We start from the raw sequence: 17,893 nt of genomic DNA, 5'->3' as shown, positions 1-17,893 counted from the left end.
TCCTACAAATTAAGTGGAGCTCAATATGCAATGAGTTGCATATTGACGGAGCACCACATCAATTATTTAGTTCGATCTCGTTTATGTACCCAACAATATTAAATGTTGTTAAGCATGGCAAGAGGGTGAAGCAAATGAAAACTACCTATCTAGTCAAGGTTAAATGAGGCCGGAAACAACGAACAACAATTCCGGAAACTCCTCATGAGCATAAATTAGGTTTGGTACTGTTCTGCCTAAAACCATATTTTATTGTTGTTAAACAGGAAAATAAAGTGCAACATGGTAATCTATGCATTTTTCTACCCCATTTACATATAAAGTTTATTAAATTCGGAGCTACGGTTAATTAGTTATGAATTAAATCATTTTAACATGGCATAGGAGCAAATTAATGCAAACAACATTTTAATCATTTTAAACATAGATGAAAGTTGGATATTATTAATCTACACAAAATTCTGAGCAAGTTTCATATAAAATTCATTTTAATCCGATGCACGAATTGTGAGTTATAATATGCATGAACATGAGGGTCTTTTCTATAAAACTGCAATCCTGCGGATAATTGGACAAATTCACAGATCTGAAAAAAAAACGTCATCGGGCTGCATCTAGATCATGAAGCCCAATCAAAGGAAAATTGGGGGCTGCTCACCCTGGGCCTTGGGAGCCGGCGATGCTGGGCCTTGGAGAGGAAGGCGGCCCACGCGAGCGAGGGGGAGGCGGCCCACGAGGCGCAGGTGAGCGAGAGCCCCGTCGTGCTCCTCCTCGAGCTCGAAGCCGAGGATGGCCATGGCGGCGGCGCGGCGGTACAGTGACTCCGGCGAGGGCTGCGAAGGCCGGGGGCGCGCGGGAGGCGCCGGAAACGGGTAGATCGGCGGCGGGGCATCCGGATCTGGGGCGGAGGACGCTCAAGGACGACGGGGAGGCCGGGCTCGACGAGAGGGCGGCAGATCCGGCGAGACTCGGCCACTCCGGCGACGAGCACGAGGGCATGGGACTCCGGCGAGGACCCCTGGGGAGTACAGAGAGAGGGCGCTCATCAGAGAGAGAAGCAGAGAGGAAAAATGAGGCTGGACGGCGGCGCTGGTGACCTGGCGAAGCGGCTGGGCGGAGCTCTGGCGATGGCCGGCAAAGGGGCGGCGGCGGCGCGCAGATCCGGCGGGGCGAAGGGGAGCCGGGCGCGGGGGAGTTGCGGGCGTGCAGCAGCGGCTCGGGCCCGCTTCGCCCAGGGGCGGGCCGTGGATGGGCCAGGCGGGCCGCGGCGAAGTGGGGGCGCTGGGGAGGCGATGTGGCGCCTTCCCGTTGGCTGCGGGCGACTGCGTGGCGGCGGCTGGCCACTAGGAGCCCGCCATGTGGCGCTGGAGGGGTGGCCGGCGCCGGAAATAGAGGAGAGGAGGTGGGAGGCGGCTGGCTCATGATTGGGGCACGGAAATTTAGGAGGAGGGGTAGGTAGCTGCCCAAAATAGAAGGGGAGGAGGTTTATATAGGGCAGGTTCTAGGGTTAGGGGGTTTAGGGGGGTTTTTTGAGCCGTACGATCGCGATCGGATGACCCGGAGCGGTGGGGGCTAGATAGGTGGGCTAGTGGGCTGTGAAGAGAGGTTGGGCTGAAATGAGAGGAGAGGAGTGCAGCCTGGCAACTGTTTTCGGAGACCGAAAACGTCCGACGAAAAGACCGGCTATAATGTCGCTATAGTTTAACGGTTGGGCTATCAAACGAACTCCGAATGCGATGAAACTTGACAGGCGGTCTATCTACACTATAACAAGACTGCACGCCAACTCTCATCCCATTTTGAGAACATTTTCCGGCACTTATAAAATAATATTTCGGACATGCCGCGGGCGCGTGCAAGTGTGCCTGGGCTCAGAACGGACAACGGACGGAACGAGGAGACCGGGACTGATGCAAGTTTTGAAAAACATGATGATGCAATGCACATGATGACATGATAAAATGCAACACGCAAGCAAATGACAAGGCAACAACAGCGAATAACTGGCGGACACCTGGCACATCGGTCTCGGGGCGTTACATAGGTAAACATTTATTATCCAACTAATGATTTGTGCTATAGAACACACTCGCTGAAGATAGGTTCTCACGTGCTTCATGCTTCAAGTATGTGCTTTCATAGAAGACTCACTCTGTTTGTTTATTGAGAGGATAGGACTAACTGAAAAATTGTGCATTTTGGTTACCTTTTGCTTCATGATCATAATATAGGGTGTTTTTTGGTTTTGGCTAAACTCTGGTTCAGATTTAGAAGATACATACAAAGTACTACCTCCGTCCTGATTTATTGGTCTCCTTCGCGTTGTGTGTCAAATTTTGACCAAAGATTTAACAAAAAAAATTAACGCATGCCACCAAAAATTATATCTTTGGATTCATATTTAAACATAATTTCCTATTATATTATTTTTATGGCATACATTAACATTTTGTTAGTTAAATTTAAGATCAACATGTAGCACAAAAAATGAAGGGGGTCAATAAACGAGAACATAGATAGCATGGCCCTGACACTTCAGGGCATGTACAATGCATAGCCTCAAGGTGATGCCTCGTATGCCATGTAGGATCGGATATGACGTAAAATAGGTTCGGATAGAGAAGCGGGATCCTCTTCAGAAGGCGGGTGCTTGAAGAGAAAAAGTGTGGTCTGGAGTGAAAGTAGAGATGCATGTATACTAGAGTCTTTATTTTCTATTTCTTAATGAGGCCCACTGATGATAGCTTACATTGAGAAGAAAAAATGAATGTAGATGTCTCAAATTACTTTTTGTCATGGGATATATGTATCCATATGCCACCATTGTACATGCCGATCACATACGATGTGCAGCCTCATGGTGGAGAAGGACACAGAGGTGCAGGAGGCCGCACAGGAGCCGTTGCAAGTGTGTGGGACCTTGAAAGGTGAGCTTGACCTGCTCGAGTGACAAGTTACAAGTGCACGCACCAGGACAGAAATCATCAATTGTTTGAGTAAGCCAAACACCATCAGTCTGGTTGTAATGGGGAGTATCATATACTAGTATCATGCATATAATACTAATGTATGATACTACATTTCTAATGCATAGTATCATATATTAGTATCATGTAGTGCTCTATTTATTGCCATGCATGACACAAAGTAGCATAACATTTATCATGATACGGTATCATGATATGATACTCCATCCTCTCTTTCTTTATTTAATATTATGACACCTCATCAAAATTGTCTAGTTGATATGCATGATACTACCTATGATACTACCATTACGACTAGCCTCAGTGATCTTGCTGTTGTGTGAAATAAATACCGACGCTTCATGGATTATCGACTTATAAATGAAGTAGCTTTCCCATGCGTAAGTTAGCAACTACATATACCGGAGCTCCACTGATAGATTGAGTCATTTAGTTGTATTTGATTTAGTTGTATTTGGGTGGAGTACATAATTACAGCTAAAGTACATGTTTTCTCCACCCAAAAAAAGAGAGAGCATTAGAGCATTACTAGTAGAGTCCTCAAACCCCTAAAAATAACCGATTATTTTACAGTTTTCGTTGAAAAAAAGCCGTAGACTAGAACCACTTAACCCTTAAACCCTTAAATTTTTTTAAAGGTCCAACCCTCAAACCCTCTCCCAATCCTTAAAAGTAAGGGTTGGAGAGCAAAACCTACCCCAACCCTCATTTGGCGGTTATACTCGCGCGGGAGGGAAAAATCCTCCCAACTCCCGCGTCAACGCCCGCGACCGCCGCTGCTAGTCGCCCCTGTCGCCGGCGGCCGTCCCGTCGACCTCCCGCGCGCAACGACAACGTCGTTCATGGGGAATATTCCATTATAAGGGTTGGATTTGAGGGTTCTAATCTTTGTCCGGACTTGAATTACTTATTTTGAGATTTGATTTGACCAAAAAAACATACCATCGAAATTGTACTTAAAAGCATACCATCGAAATTGTACTTAAAAGATCCTCAAAAAAAAAAGAAATTGTACTTAAAAAGACTTTTACAGTGGCGTAATTTGTATGACATATATCATTCTCACATATTATTGATCTTATTGATGACTCAAGTATAATTTCGAAATAATGTACGTATTACACCCTAACGGAAGAAGTGGATGAGGAGGATTCGATCACTAATTTGCGAGTGGAATACGTTGCGTAGCGTGCAGCACGAGCTTGCACTTCCTCCGCACGGTTATGCCGCACGCCTCGGACATGTCCAGCTCCTCCGGCCTCCCGCCACCGGGGACCTCCCAGTCGAAGTGGTAGAGGAGGCCCGCGAGCACGAGCTCCATGTTGGCCAGGCCGAGCGCCATGCCGGGGCACATCCTCCTGCCGGCGCCGAAGGGGATGAACTCGAAGTCGCCGCCCTTGAAGTCCACGGCGGCGCTCTCGGCCTCGAACCTCTCCGGCTTGAACCGCTCGGCGTCCTCCCAGTATGCCCCGTCCCTGCCCAAGGCCCACGCGTTTACCAGCACCTTGGTCCCCTCGGGGACCTCGTACCCCATCACCTCGCACCGCTCCCGGCACCGCCGGGGCAGCAGGAACGGCACCGGCGCGTGCAGCCGCAGCGTCTCCCTGATCACCAGGCGGAGGTAGCCCAGCCTTCCCATGTCGCCCTCCGTCGGCGTGCGCTGGCCCTTGCATGCCTCCCGGACCTCGGCCTGCGCCTTGCGGAGGAGGCGCGGGTGTCTTACCAGCTCCGACACGACCCATTCGAGCGTCGTGGACGACGTCTCGCTCCCGGCCGCGAAGATCTCCAGGATGACGGTGGTGATGATCTCGGTGGTGAGGGCGCACTGCGCGCCGCCGTCCCTCTGCACCCTCAGGAGCACGCCGAGCAGGTCGTCCTCGCTGTCGCTGCCGTCGGCGCGGCCGGTGCGGTCGCGGATGATGTCGTTCAGGATGTCGCGCACGTGGCGGTTGCACCGCTCGGTCTCCCGGAGCCCGCGGCTGAGCCAGCGCGCCAGCGCCGACGACGGGAACAGGTCGGCCAGGTTGAAGCCGGCGGTCAGCTTCACCGACTCGTCGATCTCGCGCAGGAACTCGTCGCGCCGCGGGCACCGGCTGCCCACGGCCGACCGCACCACGACGTCGTTTATCATGCGCGACATCCCCTCGCCGATCTCGACGACGGCGCCGAAGCCGGCGTCGCCGGAGCGAGCGCACTCCTCGGAGACGGAGCGGAGCAGGCGCGCGGCCTCGTCCTCCCGGATGTGACGGAAGGACTGGACGCGGCGCGCGCTGAGGAGCTCGAGGACGCACACCCGGCGGAGCTGGCGCCACAGGTCGCCGTAGGGGGAGAAGAGGATGTCGTGCCCGCCGCGGCTGAAGACGGCCAGCGTGGGCGTGAGGTGGCGGCTGGCGAAGGCGGCGTCGTGCGTCTTGAGGACCTCCCTGGCGGCCTCGGCGGAGGAGACGACCAGCGTGGGCACGGCGCCGAAGCGGAGCAGCATGACAGGGCCGTGCCTGCCGGCGAGCTCACGCAGCGCCCGGTGCGGCAGGTCGCCGTAGCGCGACAGCAGGACGTGGTGGAGGCTGCCGACGAGCGGCAGCTGCCGTGGCCCCGGCGGCAGCCGCTTCTTCCCTGGCGCCGGCGGGGTAGGGTGAACCTTCACGACGAGGTTGACTAGTAAGACGACTAGGGAGACCAGGAAACCGAGCAACGGCAGCGCCACAAGCTCCATTGTTTACCGGTGGCCGGTGTGGTGGCACGCTTACGAGCTAGGTTGTTGCATGATGAAACAAGTGTGTTTCGGCCAGGGCAAATTTATAGCAGCGTACGTGTGGGTGGATGGAAGAAGGAGGATAGCCGTAGTTTGGTCGTCGCCATTTCTAGCTCTATCTGCACGACAGCTCCACTTAGTCAGCTTCGGTCAGCCGTCGTTTGGTCGTCCCCGTCTCTCTACCTGGTAGTACTCCTTTCCGTTTCTCAGTCTTCTAGGTACATCAGAGAGGAGAATGGACGCTTGAACCTGCCACAGAATGGTCACCTTCGAGCTTGTGGTTGTACAATACAGAAAGGTAGTGCAAAAACTTGTGCAATATGTCGCAATGGCCGCCCATAGCTCGCTTCAAGCAAACTACTTTAGAGGTCTGTAAAGCTGTTGATCAGCAATGGAGCCGCGTCGAGCTTGGGTGAAGAGGTGATCTGTCTCTTTTTTTTAGTGGAGAGAGACATACGCTGGTTTTTTTTCATAAGATTATCCTATTTTTTTCAGTCTTGTAATGTTGATGTTTACATGGCCTGTAACTGACTTTTTATTTTATTAATGAGACATGTATTATCATGCAAAAAAAAGCTCGCTGAGAAGGCACCGTATTTCTGTTCATGTTGCGCACGTGGCGTGTCAATGTATCGTAGAGCCTGCTTGCAAGAGCAGGACATGCTGGCTGACAGTTGGGTCCTACCTATTAGTGAACAATACAAAGTAACAACTGATATGAAAAATGATAACCTATGAGGTATTTCCGCTGGCATGCTAGTATGACGCGGGCCCGACTGTTGGGTCACATACAAAGTAACAACTGTTATGGAAAATGTTAGCTTATAGGGTACTTTCGTTGGCGTGTTAGTGTGACGCAAGGCGCGCTTGTAGCGGCGGGACAAGCCGGCTCACCTGTCAGTGAACAGTACGGAGTAATAACTTATATGAAGAATGGTAGCCTACGGGGTATTTTCGTTGGCATGGCTGTGTGACACTGGGTCTACTTGTAGTGGCGGGATAAGCTGGCTAGCCATTGGGTCTCACTTGTCAGTGACAATACAAAGTAATAACTGATATGAAAAATTATACCTTATGGGGTATTTCTGTTGGCGTGCCATAGTGGCGTGGGACACGCTTGTAGCGGGAGGACATGTTAGCTGACCGTTGCATCCCACCTATAAGTGAACAATACAAAGTAATAACTCATATGAAAAATGTCAGGCTATGAGGGTATTGGCTGACCATCGGGTCTCACTTGTCTGTGAACAAATACAAAGTAATAACTGAATAAAAATGATTGCCTATGGGGGTATTTCTGTTAGTATGTGCATGCGGCGTGCGAGTGTTGTGCGGTGCCCGCTTGCAGTGATGAGACAAGGTAGGTGACCGTTGGGTCTCACCTATCAGTGAACAATACAAAATAACAACTGATATAAAAAATGGTTGCATATGAGGATCAAACCGGCGACCTCATACTTTCCCGCCCGTCGTGCAAGCCACCCGACTAGATGATGATGATGATTTCTTATGACTAGATAGGAGAAGTAGACTATAAATCTTGTAACTGAATGAAACCAATGTGGTTACATCCCAGGTTTTTTGAAGTGATCATGCCATCAGTTGAGGACATGTGCGTGGGTAGCGGGCGTAAATGTGCTGCAAAGTGCAAACCATTTTTCACACATTAGTATTTTTTTTCTTTTTAGAAACTTCTAAAGAAATATGTAAATTATATTCATTGCAATAGATAAAGTTAGAATATTCATGTGTTAGGAATAAAATATACATTCAAATAAAATGACATATTAAAAAACCATTTTATTTAAAAATATATTCAAATACTATTTAAAAATAATCATATCATTATAATATTTCTTACGAATTATTTAAAAAAATTATAAAAACATTTCACATATTTACTAAAAATACTAAAATAATTATAAATTTAAATAAATGTTCATATAGTTTTAAAAAGGTCTACATTTTATGAAAATAATCATGTAGTAAATAAAGTGTTCATAATCTAATAAAATGTTTATTTTGTTTTGAAAAATCATAAGCTTAATAAAGTTCCTGAGTTTTTGAAAAATATATATTTTTAAGCCAAACTAAATTAAAATATGTATGCAAAAGTAACTACGAACCTAGTGTGCCCTAGAATACATATCATCAACTGAATATTATTTAAATTATACATACATTTATATAATTCACATATATTATTTATTTCCATTAATATTTTTTAAAACATACATGATTATTGTTTTTAAAATACAAGAATATTTTCTACAAATTAAGGTATATGGACAGCGAGCGCACAATATTGCCCCCCAAAGCCAAATTTTTGCATCACTTTTCATTTCCTTTTCTATTGTTCACGAGGAACCAAACGGCCATAGAGAGCCTGTCCTGCCACTGTAAGTGCGCCACGCCACACTAGCACACCATGTGTGCACGCAACGAAAATACAGTGCCATGTCGGCTTAGTTAACATTCACCAACAACGAGTGCACTGTATTGCACCCGAAAGCCAAGTTTTTTGACCAATTTTCGAATTCGACAACTGCAAGCATTAAAGTGATCATCTGTGGCAAGTTCAAGCACAAATATTGCATTTACCTCCACATCTAATCATCTTGGGCTATGTATTTTTGCGATTTAACCGCCCCGATGCGGAAATACCACACAATAAATACGTGTGAGTATATATCAAAGCGTTAGAGGTATTCTGGGAGACCTCCTATTTCGCACATAACGCGTTGGAAAGACACCAAGTTTGCACCCCCTCCTATTTCTCTCTTTTTCTTTCTTAAAGTATGTTGGTATTACATCAAATGTGAAATGATCACATATTTAAATACTCACGATTTTGAAAAAAATGATCACATATTTAAATACTCACGATTTTGAAAAACCAATTTGGGGAATAAAAAATGTTCATCATTTTTAATAACATTAGATATTCAATTTTTAGGGATTTTTTTAAATGTTGACAAAATTTAAATTATTTTTCACAAACTTCAACTTTTTTCCCAAATCCATCGTTTCAAAAACTGTTCATGAATTGGAAAAATGTCCATGCATTTCAAAAAATGTTCCTTCAAAACACCATGTTCTTTCATTTTAAAAATTGCTCCCAAATTAAAAAATCGCCAATTATAAAAATGTTCATAAGTTTAAATCCACTGTTCACAATTTTAAAAAATGTTAATTTTTTGAAAAAACAAAGTTTCACGTATTAAAATACTGTTCAAATTTTATGAAAATTATTGAAAATTGTAAAATATGTTCGAGAATTTGAATAAAGTGTTCATAATTTCAAAAATAATTCACTAATTAAAAAATGTTCATGATTTCAAAAATAGCTCACAAATTAACGAAAAAATTTCACAAATTTGTCAAAATCGATAGAAAATTTGAAATATATCCATGATTTTCAGAAAAAGTTCACAAATTCCAAAAATATTCATGAATTTGAAAGATTTTCGTGAAATGAAAAATAAGATGGAAAAAGGAAAATAGAAAAGTAATGGAAAACAGAAAAAGAAACAAAGCAAATGAATTAAAGAAAAATAAATAAAGATGAAAAAATGGAAGAAAAAGAAATAATGAAGAAAAACTAGTGGTAGAAGAAGTGCGGAATGTGCTGGCCCAACAGAGGGCTAGGCGCGCGAGGGGGTACGCACGAGGTCACTATTTAGCGACCTACGCGCCAAACAGGACTGGTCGTATTCTGGGTAGTAGTTGACTTACCTAGACTGAATGAAAATTATTGATGATCTTTTTCATACGTATAAGTGTCCATCCTTACAGTTACCAGCCATACTATATATCCTGGTTGAGCTTGCGGATACCTTGTTTGGCCTGCCGGAAATAGAGTGTGACCATCACGATCTAGTCCTTCATGAAGCTCCTCCGCTCATCGGCGATGCAACCAGGGAAGATGTCGGCCATGGCGAGCTCTCCTATGTATATATCGAACTCAATGAATTTAACAGTGGCATGCTTAGTGGCTGGTTGGAACTTGGAAGGAGAGTCAAGGAGACGCGGCGGCGCCCTCGAGTACGATATTGCAGTGCGGGCTAGCGGGTCAGGGAAGAGTACCAATCAATAATGACGGTCGTGCAAATAAGAGGGGCCCAGGTTGTGCGATGGCCTAATAAGAAATTCAACTTGACACCACACCTTAATTTTTTTAAAGATAATACCACACCTTAAATTTCATAGAAGAATTGATCTTTAAGATTTTTTTTAACCAACCTATAGTTGGATGGTTAGGAGGACAATGGTATGCCCAGTTCATCATGGTTCAACATTTGCCATTGGTGCTCGCATTTTTCTGAATTTATTTATTTCTTCCAGCGATGTCCGTCAATTTTAAGATGATGTGCTGACTCAGTATCTCAAAGGTACTCATACAGATAGGGTGTGCATGCATTCATATAGATAAATGTCTGCGTCTCTACTATGTTAAAAATATATATGTTTTTCTACATAATTCCGGCATTGTGTTTGAGTCCAAATTGGATGAAAAGAACCCCACTAAGGAAAGCACAAGAGCTCCACGCGTCTTCTGCAGGCACCTACTCGTGTGGCAGCATGCCATGCGTGCAGAATTTTTGGGCATATGATCTTATAGTTGGTCACTACATGTGACTGACCATTGACAATCTAGGCGGCCAACCGGAATTCGTCCAGCACAAAAACAACAGCAGGGCCGCTCGAGGCTGGTCAGTACACTGTACATGTGCAACCCCTATGAACTTTTGTGATTAGAAAAAGATAGAAACACTCTACGCACGTTTTCCCCTTTCAATCGCTGACCAACTTCTCGCCACGGCCGCCGTCCCCATTAGTTACTTTTCTCTTACGTTTCACCATGTTTGCTTGAAGCATTTATAGTTGGACGCCCCAAACCTCTATACACTCGGCTCGGGTGGATGGTCCAGTCACTGAACAGTTAAAAATATGACTTGGACGAGTTTCTCATACCGGCCTTAAATGTTTGAGCTGACCGGCACCTGTGATGTTCAGCTTAAATCCGGGGCGAGTATGAGGAGGCTCGGGCGCGTCCGTCACGTCGGACCAGATATGCCGGACCCATCACATTTTGTACCAAAATGACCAAGTCTACCAAACCAACCGCCTTCCTTTCGCGCTCGTCCATCATTTTTCACGTCTGAGCCATCACCATCGTCCACCCTTCCCCCCATCCGTGCCGCCGGCCCCATCCGCCGCCCTAGATGTCATCCAGGGTGTCCCCAACCGCCGCCACGAATGTTACTTCGGCTTCGTCCCTGGGTCTCCCGTCCTTGGCTCTAGCCTGCAAGACGGAGAACGTCGCTTGGAGGGACCGCTGACGGAGGCAGCGCGAGAGGGAAACGACGTCGAAGGGAGTTCCGCTTGTGGACCTCCAGGAGGAAGTATCCCCTCTAGTGCGCTCGGCCCCCCAAACCCCGTCCATCTGCCATTGACAAGGAAGGCACCGTTCGGCCCACCAGCGACAGAGGTTGATCCGACTGCCGATTGGGCAACTCCAGATGGTTTTCCGTCTACGCAGGCGCTAGGGAACAATGTGTGTCAGTCGCCGCAGTCCCAATGGACGCGAACAAGCATGGGCAGTAGAGGCACCCGGCCTGCCCACGTCCTGTTCGTCGAAATGACATAGCAGGACATGATATATTTTATTGCTCGTTTTCGATCAATACCTTGCATTCTTATGTCGGACATGATCAATTAGTTGCATACACACTGAGTTTATTTCAATTCATGATAATTTTAGGACAATATCATGTCGGACATGATCAATCAAGAAACTGCCCAAATGGACTATGACTTGGCGGATCCAAATTGTCTAGCATTTGAAGTTGGCGGAACATAAAACCCCAACCCCAACAAGAAAAGAAAGACAAAGGTAGCCAAGGCAAGAAGCATGACATTGACAACTTTTGAAGAAGCACGACAAAGGTTGGCCACAAGCATGGACCCTACATGTGGCATAGATCAAAAGGGCAATAAGTATTGGGGGAAAATCCACAAGCACTATCATGAACACAAGGAATATGCTGATTCACATCCCATCGCGACTACCCGCAGTGTGGCATCTCTCCAACATCGATGAGGGATCATTCAAGGGAAAGTGAACAAGAATGTCGACTACTACACATAGGTGATTGGCCGCCCTCAAAGTGGGATGGGAGTCTCAAAATATATGGCTCAAATATTTGATGACATACCATACTTATTTTATAGTAAAAGCAAATGGCCACCCAAAAAAGAGAATCAAACTAGAAACCCCACATAAAAAGAAAAACATTACTTAACATATCTGAAAAATGATAGATCTTCAAAATAACTTTCGTACCTTCATCATTAATTTATTATTATGAATAACCAGCAATCTAAGTTTTTCCTTCATAAACCAATTAAACATCAGATAAGAACTGTCTCAAGCGTGTAACCTTTGATTGCAATTTTTTTGTTGGTAGCTTACCAAGTTGACTGATCAAGCATGTAATCTAAACTTTAATTATATGTAGTATGTACTAATCAAATGTCACGGACATTCACCACATATGGTTAAAATTATGGTGTTATTTTTGCCAATGGAACATTAGAATTATGCATTTCCAAATCCAAGCTAGTCAAATATAGTTTAATAAAATGGGATTAGAATGATATTATTTGTAATCATGTAATATGAATATTAGCACATTATAATTTAGTTTTCATACACTTTTGACACATTTAAGATGAAGCCCACACATTTGCGTGGGCTACATGGCTAGTTCCAATATTAGTACAATTAGATATAACCCTGTTATGATTGTCTTACTTCATTCTTTATTTTAATGCAATTTTTGATCAAGGGCCACCTGGCTAGTTCATAGAATAACATATTAAATATTAACACATAATACCGAAATTTTTATTGAAATAATGGAATATGTACTAATAGTATAGGTAACCATCCCCCCTCTCTTCCTCTGCTATTTGTATAGTTTGTAGTTCTTGTACAGAACCTCTTTTCGGTGTTCAGTTTTTAATAAAGGACTGCGGGGTTGTTGCTCTACAGTAAATATTCAAAAAGAAAAAATAGTATAGGTAACCACAGTGTGCTAGAGAATATTGAGCCTCATGAGGCATCGAGGATGCATGTAGCTAAATTATAATTATTGTACATAAAATTAAATAATACTCCCCCTATAAACTAAAATAAGATGTTTTAGATCACCAGGGAGTAGATGATTAACACGTGCGCGGATCATTGTGCTAGTGAACAATGCACAAGTATCTTGTTGAAGATAAGGTGCGTAGTGGGACTCAGATATCTAGATAACTCAAAGGTTGCTTGGCATTTGGGTTTAAAGATACACTTTTGAATCTTTTACTCTATAATATCCTACTAAATGAAGTATGAATCCAAGGGCAATCCACGTCTGAGCCCAGGCTCATATGCACCCAATGAATAGTAAATTCCAAAAAAATAGTAAAAAAGCTAAATCTATTTTTGCAACGAAGATGCTCTAGTGCAAAATTTCATGGTGAATGAACATTCCAGGAGTCCTCAGCAGTAAAGACAAAATCAGTTCTGAACAGTTTTTTTTTAAGTTTCTTTGAGACCTGAGTTTTTTTTAGAGCTCCTCGAATTTCCATCATCATGAAATTTTGCACACAGCTAATGCATTAGAGCATCTCTGATGCCAAGAAAACCAGTTCTATTTGTTGAATTTACTGTGGACATCCAGGTGTAGATGCACTTGGACACCAAATCACCGCTCCCAGAATGCAAGACCTTTCTAGCAACGTGCATTCGGAGTTGGACCAATTCTAGTGTGGGTTTCCCGCTGGCGAGAAACAATGTGCCCTACTAGGTACTTTTCCAGAATATAAAACCCAGTCCGAACCCTCACGGCGCGTCGTCACTCATTAGCACTACTACCAGTCCAGCAAGCAGAAGCAAGAGGCAACGAGCATGAGCAGAATCGCGTCCTCACTCAACGTCGGCTTCGTCGCCGGCGTCCTCTTTGTGCTCCTCGTCTATTTCCTCGTCCAGCAGCAGGAGGCGATCAGCAGCCTCAGCGGTAAGGATGCATTCCTTTCATGCGTCTGCTTTATCTTGCTAATTACTGTGATTGTTAGTGTTATTACGTTAGTGTACCTGTGATTGTTAGAGATGCTGTGATCTATCGATCACCACTATGGATCGAACTAGCAAAAGACAGACCATGAGACGTGTGTGTGTGTGTGTGTGTGTGTGTGTGTGTGTGTGTGTTAGGATCCTTGTCCTTTTAGTGACCAATTTGGCTATCTTCACTACTTCCATCCCGAATTATTTGTCTTGGATTTTTCTAGATACGGATGTATCAGATAAATACTATCTATCAACAATTATGTTCATGTTTCTACTTTGAGTAGTACACAACATAGGCTGACTGACGGCAACACTTATTTTTTGTCGCTTAATATGCACGCAGTTGCCACTACGGCGGCAGTATCACAATGGATGACGGATAAACAGCTGATCAAGGCCCCTGGTGAAATACAACAGATTAAAGCTCCTGGTGAAATACGTGAGCATTTCTACCTATATATCTTTGTTGCCTATCTCTGGTCTCTCTAAACTGAAGATCAAGTCTTGCTTGTTGCTTAATCTACAGTTGTCGCTTCTGATGTGCATCGGATCGCGGACAAACAGCCGATTCAAGATCCAGGTGAGAGCTAGCACTCCTGTTGTTTTGATCAAATTTGCATCCATGCTCTCTTAGTTTGGGTATCCAAGGAAATCATGAAATGGGAAAAAGGAAAATTAAATGGAAAATATTTTTGTTTTGAGGACTTCCCTTTCCCCCCACAAAATAACTAAATAAAATCTCTGCGTCTATTGTCGGCCGTGAGATGCACTACTAAGAGCATGATTAATAGTATAATCAACATCCGGCTATATGAAGTTGTCACATCACCTAGAGTCAATTTAATAGTCTGCTAGTACAATAGTTAGTCATATTAGTATATTATATACCATTAATACATGGCTCATCTTTTGTCTCACAAGTATGTTGGAGCTCGTGCTACAGCCGGCTACAAGCTTACAGCCCCGCTTCTTTTCTCTCTCCTCTAACCAAGCACAAATATTATATTTAAATCCTTATGGCCTGCTTACGTCACCTTATTATACTTGCTCTAAGTGGGTTGCAGAATCGTGACAGTAATTATGGGAGTTGACTTAAGCTTTAAATGTCTGACAGATCGGACCGAGAGTCACAATGTAACTGCGAATCAGTGAAGTCAATATCAGATCTAGCTAGCAAATATTGAATTAACCGATGGACGCTTGGCAGAAGCTCATGAAAGCACTCCAAAAGATAGGCATTATGGGATCAAAGGTCAATGCATGGGAAAGAACGAACAGTGTAAATCGATGTACTACTAAACTAATCTCATCTGATCTTGATCATGGCTAAATTAATACACACAGGCATGTGTTGCCTAGCCAGTGAATTAATACGTGAGCACTTCTACCAATCTGTGTTGCTTTGTGCATGCCAACAACCCTGCTTATTTCCATTATGTGTACTCCTACCACACAGGAGTAGTCTATAAACTGAAGATCATACTCTTGCTTGTTGCTTAATCTACAGATGTCGCTTCTGACGTGCAGCCGATCTCGGACAAAGAGCCGATTCATGATTCAGGTGAGCAGATCACTCTTGTTCTTTGTATTGATCAAATTTGAACATGCTCTGCTAGTTTGAATATCCAAGGAAATAGTAAAATGGAAAATCATTTGTTTTGAGCGTAGGGCCGACCGGAGAAATGTTTTTTTATCAAGATCTGGTGTTAATTACTGTGTTGACATAAAAGTAAGATAGACGTAAAAGTTTGACAGATCTGAGTACCAAACCACGACTTGAGTGTCAATTAGGCAACTGATCTAGCTATCCAATATTGATTTAACCCATGAACGCTTGCCCCATGCTCATAAAAGACAAATGTGCATTATGGGATCTAGGTCAATGCATAGGAAACAGCAAACACTGTAAACGGTGTCTCGGATGCAAACTTAACTTGCGGAGTCTGATGGCAAAGGGCAAATAATACACATACTCACTCGTAGGTGTGAAGTCTGATGCAACGGGAAAAATATACTATACTACGAATGTGGTAAAAACGGTATACATATTACAACCGGACAAAGATTACAAACTATCTATAGACGTTGTGTTAGAAGATGAAATGAATACGAGAGAGAAAAGATTTTGATTAGCCAAGCCTCAATTAAAATGAACTAACAATACTTTTATCTCTGTTAAAATAGATATCTTCTTCTCGGTAGAATTGCTAGCCCGTGCAGGAAGCACTGGTTGGACCGTGTCTTTTGACGATGAGGATAGGTGTTAGCTAGCCTAGAACTTAGAGCTAACTTTATTACTAGTATGGCCAGATTATGCCGATGAATGAAGCTTGTTTAACCATCGTAAAATGTCCCCTTTCTTTGGCGTGTGCTACAGAGAAAGGCGAGGTGGTGTGTACCACGGAGAGCGAGACCCTCGGTCACTCTGAAACTTGCGAAGTCGACGGCGACGTCCGCACCAACGGCACTGCCTTGTCGGTGACCCTCGTCCCGGCGAGCTGGAAGGAGCGCCGCGAGTGGATGATCTCACCATACTCGAAAGCGGAGATCATCGTCAAGAACGTCACCGTGACGCAGCTGCAGGACCGGGCCACCGCCCCGCCGTGCACGGTGACCCACAGCATGCCGGCCGTCCTGTTCGCAATCGCCGGGCACGCGGGCAACTACTGGCATGACTACACCGACATTCTGGTGCCACTCTTCGTCGCGTCGCGGCGGTACCGCGGCGAGGTCACGTTCCTGATCAGCAACATCCAGTATAGGCCGGAGTGGCTGGTCAAGTACAAGACCTTGTTGCGGGGGCTGTCCAAGCACGCGTGGGTGGACATGGAGGGCGACACGGAGGTGCGGTGCTTCCCGCACGTCACGGTGGGGCTCCGCGTCGACAAGGAGCTGACGATCGTCCCCGAGGTGGTGCCGGGGGGCCCCCTCTCCATGGCGGACTTCACCCGATTCCTGCGCGAGACCTACGGTCTCCCACGCGGCGCGGCGGTCAGCCTGACCCGTGAGCCGGACAAGAAGCCGCGGCTGCTGCTGATCCACCGGGGGCACTACCGCCTGTTCCTGAACGAGCCGGAGATAGCGCAAGCGGCGGAGGCGGCGGGGTTCGAGACGGTGATGATGGAGCTGCGGGCCAACGCGTCCGAGGCGGAGCAGGCGCGGGTGGTGAACTCGTTCGACGTGCTGCTGGGCATGCACGGAGCCGGGCTGACGAACGCGTTGCACCTGCCGCCGGGCGGCGTGGTGATCCAGGTGGTGCCGTACGGGAACATAGAGGTCCTGGCGAGGGCGGAGTTCAGCGAGCCCGTGACGGACATGGGGCTCAAGTACCTGGATTACAGCGTGAGCGTGGAGGAGAGCTCGCTGCTGGAGACGTTGGGGCCGGAGCACCCGGCGATCAAGGATCCCGAATCCATCCACCGCAGCGGCTGGACCAACATGTTCGAGTTCTACCTCGCTAAGCAGAACGTCCGCATCAACACCACCCGCTTCGCGCCAACCCTGGCGCAAGCGTTCGACCACCTACGCCAACAGTAAGGGGGCAGAGAGAAGAATGTTCTTCCTTTGTGTTAGAAAATACGCGAATATATCATTGTAGAAAGAAAATGAAAGAGACGATATTTGTTAATGAGGTTCACCATCACTAACACTCTTTCCCATGTACTGAATCGACATAGTAAGATCGGTGTCAAGTCGGCCGAGGTCATCAGACACATGTCGGCTAGCACCACGGCCGGACCAGACACCCCTTGCCATGGACACTCGGACCGTCTCCTTCTTGATATGGTCTCTAGCCTACCGGGTTTGTCTAGTCTATTTTGGTTACTTTATGATGCATTTATATAATAGGCTTAGGTTATATGTGTTCGACTCAAGCATCAAAACCCTCCGCGTACTTCAAATCTAGCCCTATGCACACTAGAGAATCACGTCTTGTCTCTCATTACACAATGTAGCATACTTTACAGACCAGTTTTGTGAAATACGATAGCGTAAAAAGGTTACTGTTTTTAAATTACCGATTGAGATACCTTGAGG

The 17,893-nt window shown here is 45.6% G+C and overlaps 2 protein-coding genes across 3 annotated transcripts; one reads left to right on the top strand and one right to left on the bottom strand.

The window, feature by feature from the left end:
* Positions 1–4,007: 4,007 nt before the first annotated feature.
* LOC125515196 (dolabradiene monooxygenase-like) lies at positions 4,008–5,856 on the bottom strand. The gene has a single exon (XM_048680632.1). It carries the CDS (start codon positions 5,698–5,700, stop codon positions 4,147–4,149), a length of 1,554 nt encoding a protein of 517 aa, XP_048536589.1. The 5' UTR covers positions 5,701–5,856; the 3' UTR covers positions 4,008–4,146.
* A 7,792-nt stretch (positions 5,857–13,648) lies between these two features.
* LOC125514963 (alpha-1,3-arabinosyltransferase XAT3-like) lies at positions 13,649–17,501 on the top strand. Of its 2 annotated transcripts, none has more exons than XM_048680352.1 (5): positions 13,649–13,805; positions 14,199–14,294; positions 14,382–14,435; positions 15,363–15,416; positions 16,233–17,501. In XM_048680352.1, the coding sequence occupies exons 1-5, from the start codon at positions 13,697–13,699 to the stop codon at positions 17,390–17,392; spliced, it is 1,473 nt and encodes a 490-aa protein (XP_048536309.1). In that variant the 5' UTR covers positions 13,649–13,696; the 3' UTR covers positions 17,393–17,501. The 2 variants fall into 2 exon arrangements, with proteins under 2 accessions (XP_048536309.1, XP_048536310.1); XM_048680353.1 differs by lacking the exon at positions 13,649–13,805 and adding an exon at positions 14,970–15,229 and having other exon boundaries at positions 14,211–14,294.
* The last annotated feature ends 392 nt before the right edge of the window (positions 17,502–17,893 follow it).

Source organism: Triticum urartu, chromosome 6, assembly GCF_003073215.2.
Source record: "Triticum urartu cultivar G1812 chromosome 6, Tu2.1, whole genome shotgun sequence".
NCBI lineage: Eukaryota > Viridiplantae > Streptophyta > Magnoliopsida > Poales > Poaceae > Triticum > Triticum urartu.
The sequence above is the reverse complement of the archived record's forward strand: the minus strand, read 5'-3'. Positions and strand labels throughout refer to the sequence as shown.

Coding starts and splice junctions, on each gene's coding strand:
- LOC125515196 (XM_048680632.1), bottom strand. CDS start 5,700: ATGGAGCTTGTGGCGCTGCCGTTGCTCGGTTTCCTGGTCTCCCTAGTC.
- LOC125514963 (XM_048680352.1), top strand. CDS start 13,697: ATGAGCAGAATCGCGTCCTCACTCAACGTCGGCTTCGTCGCCGGCGTC. Junction 14,295..14,381: donor TAAAGCTCCTGGTGAAATAC/GTGAGCATTTCT, acceptor CTTAATCTACAG/TTGTCGCTTCTGATGTGCAT. Junction 14,436..15,362: donor ACAGCCGATTCAAGATCCAG/GTGAGAGCTAGC, acceptor CTTAATCTACAG/ATGTCGCTTCTGACGTGCAG.